We start from the raw sequence: 20,157 nt of genomic DNA, 5'->3' as shown, positions 1-20,157 counted from the left end.
TTATGTATACTTAAGTGGCTCAGTGGCTAAGATGCTGAGCTTGCCGATCAGATCAGAAAAGTCGGCAGTTCGGTGGTTCGAATCCCTAGTGCCGTGATCTCCCACTACTTGTCCCAGCTTCTGCCAACAAAGCAGTTCAAAAGTATGTAAAATCCAAGTTGAAAAATAGGGGCCACCTTTCGTGGGAAGGTAACAGCGTTCCATGTGCCTTTGGCGTCTAGTCATGCTGGCCACCTGACCACAGAGACATCTTTGGACAGCACTGCCCTTCGGCTTTGAAGCAGAGATGAGCACCACCCCCTAGAGTCGGGGACGACTAGCACATATGTGTGAAGGGAATCATTACCTTTTATGTATACTTGGACAAATTACTAAAGTTCAGGGGTTATAGGTAAGTGGCTCCCAACCTTTTGGGCATCAGGAACTGGTTCCATGGACAGAGATTTTTCCATGGATCAGAGGGGGCATGGTTTCGCATGCTGCCTGCTCCCATGGATGTGGTTTCACTTGTTTGTACGGCCCAGTTTCTGACATGCTGGTCCCGGTCCCAGTTCACGGACCAGTGTTGGGAACCACTGTTATAGGTGATCTCATTATTTTATCAGTGCTGGCTCCCCATTTTTTTTTTAAAAAGCCATTTTTTAAAAAAAAGCCCATACATACATACATACATATGTATACACACACACACACACACACACACACACACACACACCTGGGCTCCAATAAATAATACCATCTGTGGCTCCAGAAACTCTACATAAATTAACCTTTTCATTGAGTTAAAGATCTCCTAGTCCCACCATTCTTTTCACCGTGCTTCCCTCTACCCCTTGCAGTCACGTGGGGGACACCTGGAGACAAAAAGAGTTAAGGAAAAGCAAATTGTCACCTTTCTTATCCATGTTGACTTTGATCGTGGATGGGATATTGTCAAATATGGTTGCTCCAAAACAAACTCATAAAACTATTAAAATTCTATCAGTCAACAGTTTATCCTCGTTAGCTGTCATTGTAGATACATTCCAAATGTATTGTGAATATAATCATTATATTTGTAACAATAAGATGTAGAGATATACTTTGCATTTCAGTGTTAATTATCTTATTTTGTTTGTCATGGGCCAATAAGCGCCACATACAGAATCTGTAGTGTGCACCAGTGACACCTATCACTATTGTGACGTGGACAGCCATATCAATTTCTTAAATATGTTGATTACATGTCATCAAGTTAAAGCGGAGTCTTAGCAACCTCATAGATTTTTCTCCCTGATCTCTCCCTTACTAAAATAAATAATGTGTTCCTAAATAAACACTGTATCCATCATATAACCTACAACTTCCATTTGCAGTGGTAGTGGTGGTGGTGGTGATTTGTACAGCATTTGGTAAGCCACTGATAGGCTAGGATGACATCTTTCTATGTTCTAATGATATTTTAGGTTTCTTTTTCCTCTGGTAGAATAGAACAATTTTATACAGGTGTCTTCTTGCTGAATGAGAGTTAAGCAATGGGCTTATCAACTTGCCTGTTTCAACCGAACACTGTGAAGGGAGGACGGAATTTTATTTTTATTTGCTATTTCGCCGACACTTATGGCTGACAGTAAAACTGAATTGATGGGCACCAGGCTTTGCCTGCCTCTCTCCCGCGCACCTGTACCAAACACGCGTTGGCTGAATGAAAGCCCCGTGGATGCATAGATTGCCTCCTACTGTAGAGCGTTTCACGGCGAGTCCGACGCCAGGTTCCTTTTCTGTAAGCCTCTTTCCGCCTCGAGGGGCGAGGAAGGCAAACTTGCGGCGGTGATCCGTCGTTATCTCGCCCCCGTCCTCCTTTTGCCTCTCGCCTCCCCACGTCCAGGATTGCAATCTCAACCGAACGTAGAGGGGAGGGCCCGCTTTGGCTCGTGTGTGCGTGTGCGAGAGAGAGAGTATGAGGGCGGGCGCGGAGCCGCGGTCCGCCTGTCCCAGGGGGCGGCGCGGGGAAGCGAGGCGGCCAATCCGCCAGTTGGACTGACTGGGGAGCGTCGAGAGGGAAGCAGGCGGACTCCCGGCAGCCAGAGGCGGATCAGCTCGGCACCTGTGGCGGCTACAGCCGAGTTTCTTGAGCAAGTCGCTGGGGCTGCTGTGTGATGCCACCGCCCGGGCAGGAGCGGGTGTTGCCTGTGCTGGGGGCGCGTTGCAGAACCCTCTACCCCTTCTCCGGGGAGCGGCATCGGCACGGACTGCGCTTCGCTGCGGGCGAGCTGCTCACCGTACTCCAGGCGGGGCCGGACGGCGGCTGGTGGGAAGGGGAGACGGCCGAAGGGCTGAGGGGATGGTTCCCGGCCAGCTACGTCCAGCTCATTGAGGTGAGAGGCGGGGGGAGGGAAAAGAACGAAGGGGAGAGGTCAGTCATTGGTGGGCTCACCTTTGGCTAGCCTCAGGGGAGCTCCCGGAGTGGGTGCCGGAGGTATCAATATTGCTGCAGAACCTCCTTGAGGAAAAACGTGTCGCGGGGGCATCGCGGAGGGGGGGGGGCGTCACTGGGTGTTTCTCTCCCCCTGTGGTTCGGATGCCCGGCTGTCTGTTGAAGTCCGGCGAAGTTTGCTCCCCGCCTTTGGTCTGGGGTGCAGCTGCCGGGTCTGTTGCTCTTCTTGGTCGTGTGCAAGCGCTGGTTGGGAAACACTTGGGGCGGTTCTGTGGGCTGCAGCAGAGCAGACGTCCCTTTGCAGAGTGGGGTTTTTGTGGGCGCGCATCCTGGCCGCGGGCTCGGAAGCAGCTACAAGATTTGCAGCGGGGTGTGTGTGTGTGGGGTGGTGGTGGTGGTGGTTAGGCTGAAGCCTGAGGTGGAACTGAAGCCAACGGGGACTTGCTGTTGAGTGTGAGGGGCGGGACGGGATTCCTTCGTAGCTTGGGTGGGTGGAAAGAACACCCGGTGAGGAGGGGAGCTGGTGCGTGGGCTGCTCCCCGGTGCGGAGCGGGTGTGGAGGAGAGCTGTGGTGGTGGGCGGCTGTACAAAGGCATGCTGGGAGCTACTTCAGGTTCAAAAAAACAGTTGGGGGTTAAGGACTGTTGGCTTCTTTTCCCAAGGATGACAAGCAGAGGTTGTGCAAACCTCATAGATGTCTTATGGAGATTCTCAGTCGTCCAGGAGTGGATGTCCCAAAAATGCTTTTTTCGTTTTGCTCAAGACGCAACTGGACTTTCTGGTTGTTTTGCTTCTCATCTAAGAAGCTTCTTCTGCTCTAACTAGGCTGGGGAATGGAAGGGTTTATAGTCCTTGCAGACAAGCTGGTCATTTGCATTCTTTTAGCAAGTAGTTGAGGCCACCTGGAGGTTTATCTGCCTTGTAAGGGTCGCCTCACCACAGATGTTCTCCAGCTTGTCCAAGGACTCTGCCATCTCTCCTTCCACTTTGTGGTCGAGCCTTGTTTTTTTCCTCCTCACATAGTGAGTTCTTAAGGTGCATCAAGGGTTCCCTTCTTCCCCATCCCCCCTCCTCGTGTTGGAGCTTTTGGTATGAAACTGCTAAAGCTCATTTCAGCTCATGACAGTGAGTAACTTCCCCTCCTGCTCAGGAAGATAGACTGCTTTATCCTGAGTCAGACTGTTGCTCCATCCAGCTTCAGATGTTTGGCTCAACTACGCCCCCGCCTTCCCCCAGATTTCCAAGCCATTGCTTCCATTGGCTAGGAAGGAGTTTAGGGAAAGGGTGTATTCAGTGCTGGCATCTCCAGGTTAGGTCCAGGAAAGACTTTTATTTGAAATTTTGAAAATCTTTTCCCATTTAGCTTAGCAGACAACTGATTTGTTTTTATAAAGCAGCTGTTTGTATTCCCATGAAAATGGGGTTTGGTGTGCAAAAGTGCAATCAGAGAATTGGTTTGCCCTGTAATCAGTTATCACATATCCATGTAGTACACATATGGTGCTGTGCAGCCAGCTGCTTCTTTTTCTAATGGGTGCTTCTTCATAGGTTGCACATCTTGCCTTCTTGTGGTTAAGATCATCAATATGATCACCATAAATGCGTTCAAACAGGCAGATACAAATATTAATACACACATTTACTCTTTCCAAGTTTCTTTTGGAAGACTGCAATATTTATGTATTGTTAGGTTATTACAGAGCACTACTGGACTAAAGGAGAAATGCAAGATCTTCTTTTTAAACTTCAGTACTGTGGTTCATAATCTAATTAAAATATATACTTGTTTACTTGTTTACTTTGATTAGATTTATGACTTAAATAATAAGTATCAGCACTGCTCTGCTCAATCTAGAAAGTGTACAATTTTGCAAGTATAATTGAGTGGTGTCACTATAATATGGTTCTATAGCACCATTAAGTCAATTCCATCATTTGTATTGTTGTATATAGTATTTTCACAAGTTGCTTAGAAAGCTTGTTGGCAATGCTTTCACCTTTTCAGAGGATTGTCTAATGTAACAAGTGCTGCTGTGTAAAATAGGATTCTAATCCTACAGAGGCCAAACAATGTCTGTCGGTACTAAAAAACAGGACAGGAGCACCATAGCATTCTTTAACTTATGTTCCCAGCAATTGATATTGTATCATAACCAGGTTGCTAACTCTGGATTCCAGCTGGGAGATTTGCCGAAAGTTGTGCTGTACCTGTATGTAGATTTCTTTTAAAATAATTTCTGGCTTATGTAATCCTACTTTAAAATATAGTGTTCAAACTACAAGGACGTCTAACAAAGCCAGAATCACTGAATGCACATCTAAGTTTTAGTGGGGAACTATGCACATATACAAATGCAACATGCTACTAAGAAATGATAGGTTTCCATGATGAATTAGACAAGCTAATAGTAATGGCATAATATTACTTATTCTGACTGCAATATGGGTCTTAGTTGACCATCATGCAAATTTGGAATGTTTTCTAGGGAACAAAGTTAGCGTTGGTATGCAGTTGTAAATAATGGGACATATTTATGAAATATAGATGGGAATGACTCTTCAAGTAATGTGTCTGTGGTTTTGGATAGCAATCTAAATCATGCTTAGTGTGGCTTAGAACACACTTATGTGGCCACAGTAATGACCATCTGGTTGAGAAGAATAGTTTAGGGAATCATTCAGGGAATCTTTTGTGACTTGATTTTCACTGTTCAAAGATACATAGTTGGCTGAATTTGTTGCAATGCAATAAATCAACAATTATTTTCACATCACACTGGTTAGATTTACACTAAATCAAAATCCAATAAACCATAATATGTCTTTATGGTTTTTGGACATTCAGCTTGTATGAACTTTATGACATATTTGGGGGACAGACACATTATATCAATAATTACTATTGTAGTGTGCCCTGTAGGCCATATCAAATAAGCATCTCCTGCTTCCATACTACACAGTTGCTTTAATGGGTGTGGTTTATTTTGTTTACTTTTGCTTCATAGTGATATGAAATTCTAGGCTGTAGAGTTCATTTGAACTTCATATTCAACCTTTTAAATTTGTCCATAAACACCAAACAAAATTGAGATGTGTATGAATAGGTGCTCCTAGTGGGGGCAATATAAGAGGGAACAATTGATATTGTATGTATCACAAATTATGTACTCATATAATTTTGCATTGTGTTGTGACCATTGTGACCATTGTGTTGTGACCATATTAGCATGATGATGTTATGATGCATGTGTCATTTTTATGTCAGCATGGCATAATTGTTCTTGATACTTTTACTTCCCCTGTAATATTAGCAAGGAGCTAGCTCAGGCTCTACCTTTTAATATAATGCTGTACATCATGGCTTTCAATTGTGCCACATCTGATAAGCTAATGAAAACACTGAATTGGTTGGCCAGTTGCTGTGTTGTAGGAAAAGCTATATACAGTTCTGTGCATGAATTTGTTAAATTCTTTCTTTTTGTGAAGGTATTCTTGCTTCCCAATTAGTTAAATGTTGTTTCTGTTGAAAATTGCCCTGCCTACTACTATTGTTTACAGGATTATTGTGCAGTGATTGTTAATATTGTTGCTTGGTCCTTACAACAAGTAAGGAAAACCCTAGAAATTTCATTTTACAAATAGATAAAGTTCTATGGAATACTTTATCAATTGACAGTTTGCAAAGTTATGCACATTTGGCTCTGAATTCTCCATGGGCACCATTTTAAGTTAATACTAAAACCGTTGTAGCTTTATATTTATGTTTGTAGGTTTAAATAAAATAACCAAAACCTGTGAGCTATGTTGTAATAGACACTTGAGAAAGGACTCATGTACATTCCCATATGGAGGGTAATTTGATGTAGCCTGACAGTTACTCCCTTTCCTGTTTTGGAAGCTTTGGCTGCTGCACTAATATCTGATCTCTTCATTGGTGCTTCTGAACTGCTCCTTATTAGAGGCTGTTTGTTTCACCATAAAAATATAATTGCCTTCAATGGGTTTGTTCCTGTTAAGCCTGTTTAAGATGATAATGCCTACTACCTTATTTATGCTGTAAGGCATATAAATTCATACAATATTGTTGAGACTAATTATAAGCCAGACGATTACACAAAAAGAAGAGGATATGGCAAAACATCTGTGGGGTTGGGAAATTATAACTCTGCTTTGACCATATGCTTTTAATCATATATGTTTTCACTCCTTTCTTTTACAACTGATCTGATGAAACAGTCTCTATTTTCGAGTGATGGAATAGTGTTCTGGTCTGGAAGTGGGTTAGTCTCAATGTCCTCTTGGGATGTCTTCCAGATCTTATTTATAAACTTGGGATCTGAACAGTAGAGAGGTTAATGGAACAGAAATGAATGGGAACCCTTTCTTTTCTTTATTAAGAGGCTTCTTCCTGGTTGTGTAGCTTTCAGAGAAGGAAGGCAGCCAACTAGCCTACCAACCAGCCAGCCATTCATTTGGAAGTCAGGTTCTACAAAATGGGCTCAAAGCCAGACATTAGGAATCAAGGTTTTTAAAATGAAGGATGTGAACAGCTTCCATGAATGAGTCTGAAAAGTAAAAAAAAAAATCTGGTAGCTTGAAGAATTCATTATGATGGTAGGTTTTTAAAACTCATGTAGACAAAGCAATAATTAGAAATTAAAAATATCCTGGTGTGGATCAGAGGTGATATTTAGCAGGTTATGACCAGTTCTGGAGAACCGGTAGCAGAAATTTTGAATAGTTCGGAGAACCAGTTAATACCACCTCTGATTGGTCCCGCCCCCATCGATTCTCTGCCTCCCGAGTCTCAGCTGATCCAGAGGGAATGGGGATTTTGCTATATCTTTCCCCTGGAGTGGGGAGAGAATGGGGATTTTACAGTATCCTTCCCCTGCCACTCCCACCAATCCATGCCCATTAAGTCATGCATGCCCACCAAGCCACTCCCACAGAACTGGTAGTAAAAAAATTTGAATCCCACCACTGATTTGGATGTAATGCATACTCATATCCACCAACATATCACACAAGGGTGTGTGGGTGTGCTGTAAAAACTGGGCTATCATATCCAGGCTGTAAAAATCTGGATGACCATAAAATGGTAGTAAAAAGATACAAAAAATGTCAACTGTCCATATGTTTGTAACCCAGATAATATAATAGTAATTGACCTTATATTTATATAATGCTCCATAGTAGTTTATAGCACTCTCTGAGTGGCTTACAAATGTTAGCATATTGTTCCCAACAATCTAGGTCCTCATTTTATCAACCTTGGAAAGATGAAGGGTTGCGTCAAACTTGAACTGGTGAGGATCAAACTCCAGGCAGTGGGCAGAGTTAGCTTGCAATACTGCATTCTAACCATTGCACCAGCACAGCTCATAAGCCTAGTCTAATGCAAGAGCCCAGTTCCTCTATTATTGTATACTGCTGAGGACTGCAGATAGCATTTGTTTGAAAAAGATTTATTCAGAAAGAATATTTTTTCTGCTCGGGTTGCAGTCAGTGTCAACATTATACCATGATTTATTGTTATGAGAAGATATGATCTGTATGCAAAAATTGTACTAAGGCATAATATGGGTTGTTTAGTTTAGTGATATATTGTGTGAACCCAGCCAATCGTGATTAATTCAACAAACCATATTTAATGAATGGGTTAGCGTACTGAGTAAATCAGGTTACCCATGGTAAATATTAAGCTTGAACCTGCACATTTCTCTCTTCTTTCATCCAGGAAATGTTTTTGTGTGAAAGTAACTTCAATATTGAGAAGACTTGATACTCCAAACTGTATTCAAGCTTTCTTCATTCAGAAATACTTAGAAATAGGTTGGGGGGGGTGTGTCTGGCTGAATTCCAGAGTTTCAATAATTGATATTAACAAATAAATGATCAAACTAATGAATTTTAAAATCCCTGATTAAAGATGTTATATTCCTCTGGAATAGAACTGAAGAAAGATGTTCCATGTGAAAAATGTGCATGGAATATGCACCTTCGGGTACATGACCCACTTTTTCTGTTCTAGGTTTCTGCTCCAAATTGTAAAAATATATTTTCTGCAGTAAATGATTTTCATTTCATTTTTAAGAAACTAATCAATCTGTTTCCTGGTGTCTCATTTAGATGCAAGATATGAGCTACATACTTTTAAATGGGCAAGAGATCTTGCCAGCATGCATCCTGAATCCCAGCTTTTTCTTTCAGGCAGTAAATTAAGAAGTGAACTGACAGGGGAAAAATAGAGTTGTGTATGCTTTAGCCTCCCCCCTCCCCCCTCTCTCTGTGTGGATAGATGATAGATAGATAGATAGATAGATAGATAGATAGATAGATAGATAGATAGATAGATAGATGATAGATAGATAGATAGATAGATAGATAGATAGATAGATAGATGATAGACAGACAGACAGACAGACAGACATAGATATATAGTGAAAACTTAATTTTAATCTCTAAACTGCTTTATTTACTGTAAGGTTGGATAATTCAATTCTATGCATAGTTGTTTAGAAACACATTTTTCAGTACTCAGTAGGATTTATGCCAAATAAATAGTCACAGCTCATAGGACGGCACTTTCAATTGTTTCAATACACCCACCCGTCCATCCACCCACCAACCCACATGTGTATATAAAACAAAATTTGTATATGACTCCTTCACCAGAGTCCAGGTGTTTTATAACAACAACATATCATTAAAAACAATCCAGACTCCTTAAAAAAAAGTCAAAATATTAAAAAGTCTGAAAATTAGTTGAAAGTCAGCCAATGCTCCTTAGTTCTCAAATGCCAGGAACAAGATAATTTTAATTGCTTTTTTGAAACAATGTTCTTCTGAAGGTAAGTGATACTACAGTAATGGGAAGACTACATGAAAGCTCTGCTCTCATTACCTGCATCCCTCTCACAAGCTAAAAATCTGAAGTATGTTCTCAGTGCAAAGGATTGGCAGGTTCATTCAGAAGAGGGAAAAAAGGAACTAGTCTTATAGGATTGGGTGATCACAACCAGTGTGTATATCAGCTCATAGTTCTCTGCTTGCTAAACCCAGGCCTACCCAATGAATTGTTTCACAGAATTTACTGTTTTTAGTAAATGCAGCTCATCTAGGAATGGATGAAGGGTTGAGTCAAACTTGAACTTCATGGATGTGAAGAAGCAGCTGGCAGGATAGTTTTTGCACGGCTATAGGCTATCGGGACTTTTTATAGCTACTGTCTCCTCCTGTAGTTGGACAGCTCTTTTTTGAAGCATAATGTATAACTGCAGGAATAATGAGAGCGCTTTGGAACTGGACGTCCTGTTTGCCGGGATTTGCTGAGCTGTACTTATGGGTTGTCTAAAGAAGAAAGACAAGTTTGTCAGGGATTTTATTCTGTGGATAGATAAGAGCAGAATCTTAGTTGAATGGCTTACTTCCCTTTTCATAGGTAACTATGGCAGGGGTGGGCTTTAAAATTGCAGAAAAGGTTCACTGCCCCGTTGCTGGGTGGGCATGGATATGGTGGTTGTGGCCTAGTTGACCTCCTGTACCACGGGGGGGGGGGGAGGCATTTTTCACCCTCCCCAGGCCCCAGACCTTTTCTTTGAGCCTCCGGGAGGGCAAAAACTGCTTACCCCAAACAGGCCCATTTCTGGACTTCCAGAACCTCAAGTAGGCCCATTCCCCCCCCCCCCCCCGTGCCTCCGTGCAGATCCTGCACTTACCTGGCATGATGAACAGGCTGTGTGGAGACTTCTGGGAGGGGAAGGGTTGGGTGGGCAGGGCCAGTCAGGAGTGGGATTTTGGGGGTTCATTGAACTGCACAGAATCTTCACTAGAGGATCGGCTAAACCTATGCAAACCCCCAGCAGCCCACCCTGTATGGACAGATATTATTCTTGTGGGTTCTAATTTATTTTTAACTAGATTCTCAAGGTCCAACAGTTGGTAACAAATGCAAATAGTGGTTTTGGAAAACAAGTATAAAATTATGAGGCACCAGGCATATTCCTAACCCAGTAATATGTGTTTGGAACAAAGATGGAACTTTGAAAGCATACAAACATATGTATGTCCCCACAGAAATATCTATCTATCATCTATCTATCCATCTATCCATCTATCCATCTATCCATCTATCCATCCATCCATCCATCCATCCATCCCTCCCTCCCTCCATCCATCCATCTATCCACAGCCATGCAAACATATGTGCCTCTGCTGAGATTAGAAACCCTTGTTAATCTTTTGCAAATCTTCTAGAGCAAGGGTGTTGAACATGCGGCCCACGAGCCAGATGTGTCATGCACTGGCCACCTCTACCCCCATTTTAGTGAAGGGGAAAAAAGTCATGATACATCAAGTGATGAGAATGTGATGCTGCAAGTGTGACACCCCTATAGCCAAGGTGGCGCAGTGGTTAAATGCAGCACTGCAGGCTACTGCTAGATCAGCAGGTCAGCGGTTCAAATCTCACCGGCTCAGGGTTGACTCAGCCTTCCATCCTTCCGAGGTGGGTAAAATGAGGACCCAGATTGTTGGGGGCAATATGCTGACTCTCTGTAAACCGCTTAGAGAGGCCTGAAAGGCCTATGAAGCGGTATATAAGTCTACTGCTATTGCTATTGCTATTGCTATTCTAGAGAATGACCAGTCAATTCGAGTTTAAATTTTACACAGCAGTTGATATGGGGACAGTTTGCTCAGTAAAGAGATATGAAAATATTGCTCCTTTTGGTGTGGTTCCTTTTGCTGCTTAACCAGGAAAGTCTTTTAAAATGTCAAATCAAATGCAGGACTCAACACAAAGTATGGCATCTCTTAGAAATAGCTGCCAATTAGAGCTCTATGGCTTTTGAACATGGTAAAAACATACAAACCCGATTCTGGTTAAAACTAATAAAAGTGGATTAAATACCCCTGAGACTACTGAGAAGATCCTGCTGTAAGGCTACAGGTTAATTAATGGGGATGGGATTTGAATATTTACTGCAATCAAGTTCTCACTGAAAACACTGTGTACCCTTTAATTCTCACTATTTAAAGCAGGGTATAATAACTAAAAAGGACTGGAAGGTCAATTTCATCTATTTAAGTATATTTTAGTTCTCTAATCAATAAACCTTATATTGTCAAGCAATACCACCATCACTGTTTGGCTTTGAAAGGCCACTTTCTTGTGACTTGCTACATAAAAATCAATATGCAGTACTATATCTTCCAGTACTATCTATTGGAAAGTTCTTTACCCAAGTTGTTCTATACAGGTAGTCCTCAACTTACCACCACTATTGAGCTCAAAATTTCTGTTGCTAAGCAAGACAGTTATGACATGTCTTGTGCTCCATTTTATGAACTTTTTGCCATTGTTGTTCAATGAATCACTACAGTTGTTAAGTGAATAATGTGGTTATAAAGCAAATCTGCCTTTCACCATTGATTTTGCTTATCAGAAGCTCCCCAGGAAGGTTGTAAATGACAATCCCAGGACACTGGGATACTGCAACCATTGTAAATTCATGTTGGTTGGCAAGCACCCAAAGTTTGATCCGGTGACTGTGGGGATGCTGCAGTGTTCATAAGTGTGAGAACTGGTCATAAGTAACTTTGAAAGGTCATTAAAGAAATTGTAAGTCGATGACTTACTTGTATGGCTTTATTTTAGGGGTTTTTTTGAAAGTTTTTTTATTGTTTTAATTGAACAAAAACACAAAAAAAATCATCCTTCATTACATCTTGTAGAAAGCATGTCAATTGATTACAAATACATTTCGTGCATTTCTCCCACAATCATTACTTATACTTCATTTATATTGAATTGTACATTTTAAATAAAAAATCTTTTATGTATTTTACTATCGATGTAACACAATTCTCATTTAACTACAATTATTTAAACATGCTTTTATCTGAAATCATTTGTATTTAAAGACACAACCACCTACTGGCTTTCATTCGCAATTTCAATTAGCCTCCAATAACATTACACCTTTATAACATATTCTTTAAAAAAATCAATTAATAAGATATCTAAGCATTCCCCCCCTTTCCCCCTCAACTCAGTATTTAAAGCTTGTATCCAATTTGCTTTTACCAATACAACACATGTATATATCATTAAACATTATCCATTAACATTTCCTTGTTATTGTTGTAGTTAGCTAAAAATTATTTACTATTTATATCACATCTCTTCTCATCAAACCCAAAAGAAATTACACCTTTATAACAAGATCTAAACAAAAATTTATTAATAAAATTTATAGGTCTTTTCCCCAAGTCCCAATTTACAATTTATATCCGTTACTTTTACTAGTTAGCCTATCATTTAATTATTGTTATCATGGTTAATTATATGTTAACAAATAAACATTTAATAACAAAATAAAACAATCTACAAAATACTAAAATTCCTACTTATTAATCACCCAAAAGTAACTTTTTATCATCAACTTTATTTTAGTTTTTGATTATGGTGCCTTGAAATCCCGCTCTTATCTAATATCTCACATTTTTTTGGCAAGTGTATATGATGAGATCATATATATATATATATATATATATATATATATATATATATATATATATATATATATATGGGATAGCTAACCTTTTTGTCATCACGTGCTGAAAGCATGCGCGCACAATGGCACCCATAACCCCCTGTGCTCCCCCCATACATATGCACGCTCTCCCATGTTTCCTCTGTCCTATGCGTGTGTGTGTGACCCTCATCCATGTGCCCTGCCCACATGCATGGTCATGCAACACCCCCGCACACTCCTCCTCCTGTACATGCGCACATGACCCCCACATGTGCACCCCACTCCCTGCACATGTATCTTCCGCATATGCCCCACCCCTGTGGGTGCGCGACAGACAGTGATGTGCAGTCAGGGGAGGCAGGGCCTCACCACTGTCATCATGAAAAGAAAAAAAATGTAAAAGGAAAAAGGCTGAGGTAGTTGCTGCCAGAGTCACAGTGGATGACTCTGCTTAGTGCTTAACTGTTTAAAAAAGCCTCTAAAAAAGTGCCCTCTACAGGAGGAGGAGGGAGAACCACATGCCTCATTTAGTCTATCTTTATGATCACCCGAGCAGAGTTAAGCAAGGGTTAAAAGCTGAAAAATTCCTTATGTAGATGAGGCACATGGTTCTCTCGCCTCCTCCTGTAGAGGGCACTTTTTTTAGAGGCTTTTTTAAACAGTTAAGCAGAGTCATCCATCGGAGACTCTGGCAGCAGCTAACCCAGCCTGACCTCAGCAGCTCTTGCCTTTTTCCTTTTACATTTTTTACATTTTCATCATGGCAGACAAGAGCAGAGTTGAAATCCTCTGTGAAACAGCTGGAAAAGATACGGAGGGAGGGGGAGGAATTCAAAATTAATGTAATTTGTAAGTAATTGTATTATTGTAAGTAATTTGTGTGTGTCTCTGTGTGTGTTTTACCCACCTCTGCTAGCATACGAGCTGGCACTTTTTTTATGTCGGACATAGCGGCAGGGCTTTTGGACATGCGGCAGGGCTTTTGGACATAGCGGGATGCCTCTATGTCGGACACAGTGCTGGGGCATCCGAACATCCTGCTGCTGTGTCCGACATAGGGCGCTTGCTTCACCAGCTATAAACCTCACCACACATCATTGGTGGCAGAGACCCAAAAAGTAGCAGGCTGGCGGAAGGTGCACGTGCATATGTGGTGCAGCTGAGCTGGAGTGATGGCTCGCGTGCTGGCACAGAGGGCTCTGTGTGCCACCTATGGAATGCATGCCATAAGTTTGTCATCACGGATATATATGTATGAATGTATGTACTCATTTCTAGCTCTTTTTAAGTCCTCTTATTTTCAAATTATCTTCTGTCTTTCCTGTTTTATTTGGTATTTTGTTTTATTGATTTTTAATACTGTCCTGAAGGTTAGTGTAAAGATTTTATAAATAAACCACGAATTCTGCCAGACAAGACTTGTCCAAGATTATTTCCTGTGGGTCTGCTATTAAGCAGGTTCATTCCTTTGGATTCTTTCCAAACTACACCACCTTGTCCAATATAAAAGCCTGAATTCAGCAAGCTTAATTCTTTTTTAAACTTAAGTACTTCCAGACTAATTTTGTTTCAGGAAATGTAGCAAGGCCAAACTTTGAATATGAAAAAAAAAGTTTTATAAGGTTCCTTTTCCACCTTTACCCACCTTCCTTTCTGGACATAGGGTATGATAAGGTTCCCTACTGTACTGACGGTCTTATAGGAAGTAGAAAATCATAAGATGAAAGAGCTTATTATTAGTTGTTATTATTATATGTTATTCTTTTATAATTTAAAATGGTATAAAATATAAGAATGTTAAATTTTATATCTCAAGGTTGAGTCACATAATGTTTTCTCAATTGTATGACATCATGGTGTAAATTGGCTTTCACTTGAAGGGCTTTTGGCAATGAACTAAAGTTGAGAATCACAAGACACGCCAGATGTCCCGTATCAGTCATGTTGAAAAAGTTTCATTGTTTTAGTAATCTGTGTGCATTTCTCTTACATCAATCTGTAAGGCAAGAACAGCCTAGTGCAGCGATTGCTAACCTTTTTGTTGTCGCGTGGTGAAAGCACATGCATGCCTAACCCTAACCCTAACCCATAATCTAGACTCCTTTCAGTCTGGTTTCAGGCCTGGGTACAGCACAGAAACCGCTTTGGTCGCACTGACCGATGATCTCTGGTGGGCTAGGGATAGAGGACATTCTTCTATCCTGGTGCTTCTTGACCTCTCAGCGGTCTTCGATACCATCGACCATGGTATCCTTCTGCGATGGCTGGAGGAGGTGGGAGTGAGAGGCACCGTTTTACGGTGGTTCTCCTCTTACCTCTCTGACAGGTCGCAGTTGGTGTTGGTCGGGGGGCAAAGGTTGACCCCTAGGCCCCTTAAATGTGGTGTGCCACAGGGTTCAGTCTTGTCCCCCCTCCTATTTAACATCTACATGAAGCCGCTGGGTGAGATCATGCAACAGCACAGGGTTAAGTACCATCAATATGTAGATGATACGCAACTGTATCTTTCTGCCCTGTGCCAGCTCAGTGTAGCGGCGGTCGTGATGTGCCGATGCCTGGAAGCTGTCAGGATCTGGATGGGGACAAACAAACTTGTACTAAATCCCGATAAGACTGAGTGGCTTTGGATGCTGCCCCTGAAGGACAGCCTAGACAGTCCATCCTTAATCCTGGGAGGTGAAAACTTACACCCCTCAGAGAGGGCCCGCAATTTGGGGGTCCTCCTGGATTCACAGCTGACACTGGAACACCATCTGTCGGCTGTGACCAGGGGGGCCTTTGCCCAGGTTCGCCTGGTGCACCAATTGCGGCCCTTTTTGGATCGGGAGGCACTTCAAACAGTCACTCATGCCCTTGTCACGTCAAGTCTAGATTACTGCAACGCGCTCTACATGGGGCTACCCTTGAAAAGCATTCGGAGACTGCAGCTAGTCCAGAATGCAGCCGCGCAAGCGATATTGGGTGTACCGAGGTACACCCACGTTACACCTGTCCTCCGTGAGCTGCACTGGCTACCAATTGGTCTCCAGACACAATTCAAGGTCTTGGTTATTACCTTTAAAGCCCTACATGGCTTAGGGCCAGCATACCTGCGAAACCACCTACTGCCACATACCTCCCTGCAGCCGGTGAGATCCCACAGATTGGGCCTCTTTCAGATGCCGTCAGCCAGACAATGTCGGCTGGCGGCTCCCCGGAGGAGAGCCTTCTCTGTGGCTGCTCTGACCCTTTGGAATGAACTACCCCCAGAGATCCGGACCTTACCCACTCTCATGGCCTTCAGGAAAGCCATTAAAACCTCGCTATTCTGGCAGGCCTGGAGCTGTTGACCTCACTGCTGAGGTCCAGCCCCGTTCAGGACGAATGCATGTGTGGTGATTTTAAATCTGTCTTTTCTTATATTATTTCTTCTTCCTTCTTTTTGTAAGCTGCCCGGAGTCCTTCAGGATTGGGCGGCCTATAAATTATATTTATTTATTTATTTATTTATTTATTTATTTATTTATTTATTTATAAATAATGCAATGCATGCTCAACCACCACTGCATGCCCCCACTCCCTGCACATGCGAGCGAGACCTTCCTTGCTCCCCCCTGTGCATGCGCACACGACCCTGTGCATGTTTGCACGATCCCCCGTGCAGGGCCCACACATGCATGCACATCTCCTGCATGCATCCCATCCCCGAACATGCACGGCAGAGACCTGAAAACCAGCTGACCAGCGGGAGGCACGCACACATTTGTGGTGGAGCTGAGCTGGAGCGATGGCTTGCATGCCCGCAGAAAGGGCTCGGTGTGCCACTGTGACATAAGTTCGCCATCACGGGCCTAGTGCTTGAAAGGTGATTAAAGGTAACTTTTAACTATGATGAAGAATTACCACTGCTGCTTGGAGAGTTGTCACTTGTTCCTAGACTGCCTAATGGCACAAATAACATTTATGCAGTGGTTGTATTCCACAGAATACAGAATTACACAGTTGCAAGAAAAGCCATTTGGAGAAAAATGGCTATTTTCTAATAGAAGATGTTAGAATATGAGGGTTGAAAAATGTATCCTGCTGATACTACAATCTTTCAACTTTATTTGAACAACAGGTGTACTAGTTTCAAGGAGAGCATTTGGATTGTGGAGAGGCTAATGGCTATGATATTTTTATGCTAAAATCAAACAGCTGGAAAGGCGTTCGGACTGTCTACTTTGAGACAGATGAATAGATGTAATATTGTTTGCTTAAATAAAATACTGCAGCTTCAAACAGGCTAATTACTATGCATCTGTCTTCACATGCCTTGTTTGCTAAACCCTATAAATCTAGAATAATCCAGGAAATAATAACTGAGAAAATAATAACTATGAGACTTTTAATGAATCTTCCTGATAATTGTTTATATCTCGATGTACTAAATTAGCCCACCCAGTATTTTATAAATCTGTAACATACACTAGTGGTAAAATGTATCTCATTTAATGTCTCTGGTCCCCTTTGTGAACAAGTGGCAGCAAGGAAAATGAATGGGAAATGCTGATGCAAACAAAAGCAAAGCAGGCCTCCTACTGTATCACCCCAATGGCAATCGTATTTAACAGATTATATAAGCAGCAAGCTCATGTTTTCCATAGAATGAACACAGAACAGGGAACTACGTGAGTCTGGAAGAAGAACAAGCTGTTTTACCCAGTCCAGTCTCTTCTAAATAACAACAGTTCTCCTGTGGCTCAGACAAAGTGTTTCTTGCTCTTTGATGTTTCACAACAGGAGATGACTACCTCATCCCTAGTAAACTAATGGACTCCATTGCAAATGCTTGCCCAGATCCCCTGGTGCACATTTCTGTCTGAACAACTGTTTCATGCCCTTGTCAAGCATCTTTTCTGGCCAGCACTGCCTAGAACTGCACAGGATACTGTGCTGATTTTTTGTATGTCCCAGTTTAATTCAGTAGCATTGTCGTAGGAAAGAACTAATTTATTACAAAAATGGCCTGCAAAATACCATGAATACCTATTATCTAAGGAGATTTAATTTTGTATTTAAACTTATCTTTTTTTTTTTTTTGCTTTCTATTGTAGGAATTTAAAAACCCACCCCTCTCCTAGAAAATGAAATATTTTAGAAAGTATTAAAAGGGCAGAATAGTTCTCCTAAAAGGGAGACAGAAACTCAGCCCCCCCCCCACTTTGTCAATGGGCCATTAAGGCCTGAGCCATCTATTCTACATAACAAAGATCTACCTCCTCAGGCAGAGCCATAATAGGAATCCCAAAGTCCTTTCGTTACATCATCACCCAGCAACAGCTCAACCAAGCTTGGGACTCAAAAGACAACCTGCAGAGTTGCCCCTTGGGAGTCTGACAACCACTCAGAATACAAGCTCAAATTCAAAAGCCCAGAGAGGGCATAAAACCCAGGGACTCTCAGCACCTCTGCCCTTTTTCTTCAAGATCTTCAAGGCATGTGATCCCACTTTTCCCCAGGACTCAAACCATGCGGTCCTGTCCACCATTGCAACCATCTTTCCAAACATCCACCATTGTTTCCGGTGTCTTTCCCCCTACTTGGAACTGAACCCAGAAGGACATTTCTTCCAACACTATGAAATAAATTCAGGCCTTTTCACTAGAGCAGGAGTCCCCAAGCCCTGGGTGGTGAACTGGTTGGGAACCATGCTGCGCAAGCCATGGGCAAGCACACCAAGCTTTATTTTTCTCATGCATGGGAGCTAGGTTGAATATGCAAAACCATCCCCTCCTCACCACCATTGCTGCTGCCACCAAGTCTGCGGAGCCAGGAAGGGTGGGGACCACTAGAGAATGGGAGATAGCTGTAGAGATAGCTGGAAACTGTAAATTATTCTTGACATTGGAAGGGTAAAAGTCACAATGGGCAGTATGGCTGGAGACCCTTAAATGCCTTTTCTTTTTTTCCCTTTTCATTTTAAAAAGATTAATATACATCATAAAATATTATTAATATTTAAAAAATGTTTTCAGATATCCTACATTCTGTTTCCCATTTCAATATTTTTTTCTTATGTTGTTTTTTTATTTTTTTTGTAAGCCGCATAGAGTCATTGAAAGTGAATGTGCAGCAATATAAATTTATAAATAAATAGATAAATAGATAAATAGATAAATAGATAGATAGATAGATAGATAGATAGATAGATAGATAGATAGATAGATAGATAAATAAAAAAATGGAATTGTGCTGTCCATTTTTAGCAGTTCTGGTTGGAAGGTATATCAGAAGCTGCACAAATAACTTACTGGAGTTGTATGTGACCTTTGATAATTAGGTTGCCTATCCTTACATTAGCAGACTAGTTCTAATATCCAAGATGAGCAATGTGGAAATACAAGAAATATTGAACCATGGGATAAAGTTGTTTAGTGAAATGGAAAACATTTGCTTCTTGGTATCTTATAGATTTTTGGGGAACTACGGTACAAAGTGCATCTGAATTAAGTATATAAGCCAATTTGGTGTGTCTAGTTAAGCTATGTTAGAGGAGATGGTAGAACTTTTCTTGGTGTCTGTAGGTTTTAAATGCAATGGGTTGGCAGTGCTCAGACAGACTGGAGGGAAAGGTTAAGATTTCTTTATATCTATTCTCATCTGAAGGGCCAGCCCCTTGAGGTAGGTGAATGGTAGCTCAGTTTATGGGATAGATATAACCCAGTGACACATGTCCAACCTGTGGCTTCTTCAGTTTGAAAGCATGCAAAACATAAGCGATTAGGGTCCAATTGCAAAATGTCTTAATTTCTCATTTAGTTTGACTGTAAGATGATAGTTTTAATATGGTTCTTCTTTGCTTTTCTCTTTTGCCAAACAATTTGGCTATTGTTTTGCAATATTTTCCTAAGTTGTGAATCAGATGACTTCTTTCTTTCATCATTTACTTATCAGGCATTAGCTTTAGCTCATTATGCCGACTTATGCGCTAAAAACATTTTTTTAAATAATTCTTTTCAAATCTGATTCCTTAGGAATGGTTCACCAAATGAGATTTATTCATCATTCGTTTCAGAATCAAAAGAGGTTTGGATAAGGGTGGCCAATATGAATATATACTGTATATACTCGAGTATAAGCCTAGTTTTTCAGCCCACTTTTTGGGCTGAAAACAGCCGCCTCGGCTTATACTCGAGTCAGTGAAAAATTTGCCCGAAATGGAGGAGAAAAAGGGGCGGG

At 41.6% G+C, this 20,157-nt stretch overlaps 1 protein-coding gene across 1 annotated transcript in view; it reads left to right on the top strand.

Annotated features, from left to right (window-relative positions):
- Positions 1–1,970: 1,970 nt before the first annotated feature.
- GAS7 (growth arrest specific 7) overlaps positions 1,971–20,157 on the top strand; it is a 140,551-nt gene continuing 122,364 nt past the window's right edge. Inside the window, exon 1 of the mRNA XM_032209962.1 lies at positions 1,971–2,357. Coding sequence (XP_032065853.1) covers positions 2,139–2,357 — 219 coding nt within the window. The 5' untranslated portion in view covers positions 1,971–2,138. The remainder of the gene's footprint in view (positions 2,358–20,157) is intronic.

Source organism: Thamnophis elegans, chromosome 2, assembly GCF_009769535.1.
Source record: "Thamnophis elegans isolate rThaEle1 chromosome 2, rThaEle1.pri, whole genome shotgun sequence".
NCBI lineage: Eukaryota > Metazoa > Chordata > Lepidosauria > Squamata > Colubridae > Thamnophis > Thamnophis elegans.
This window is presented reverse-complemented; position numbering and strand designations above follow the sequence as displayed.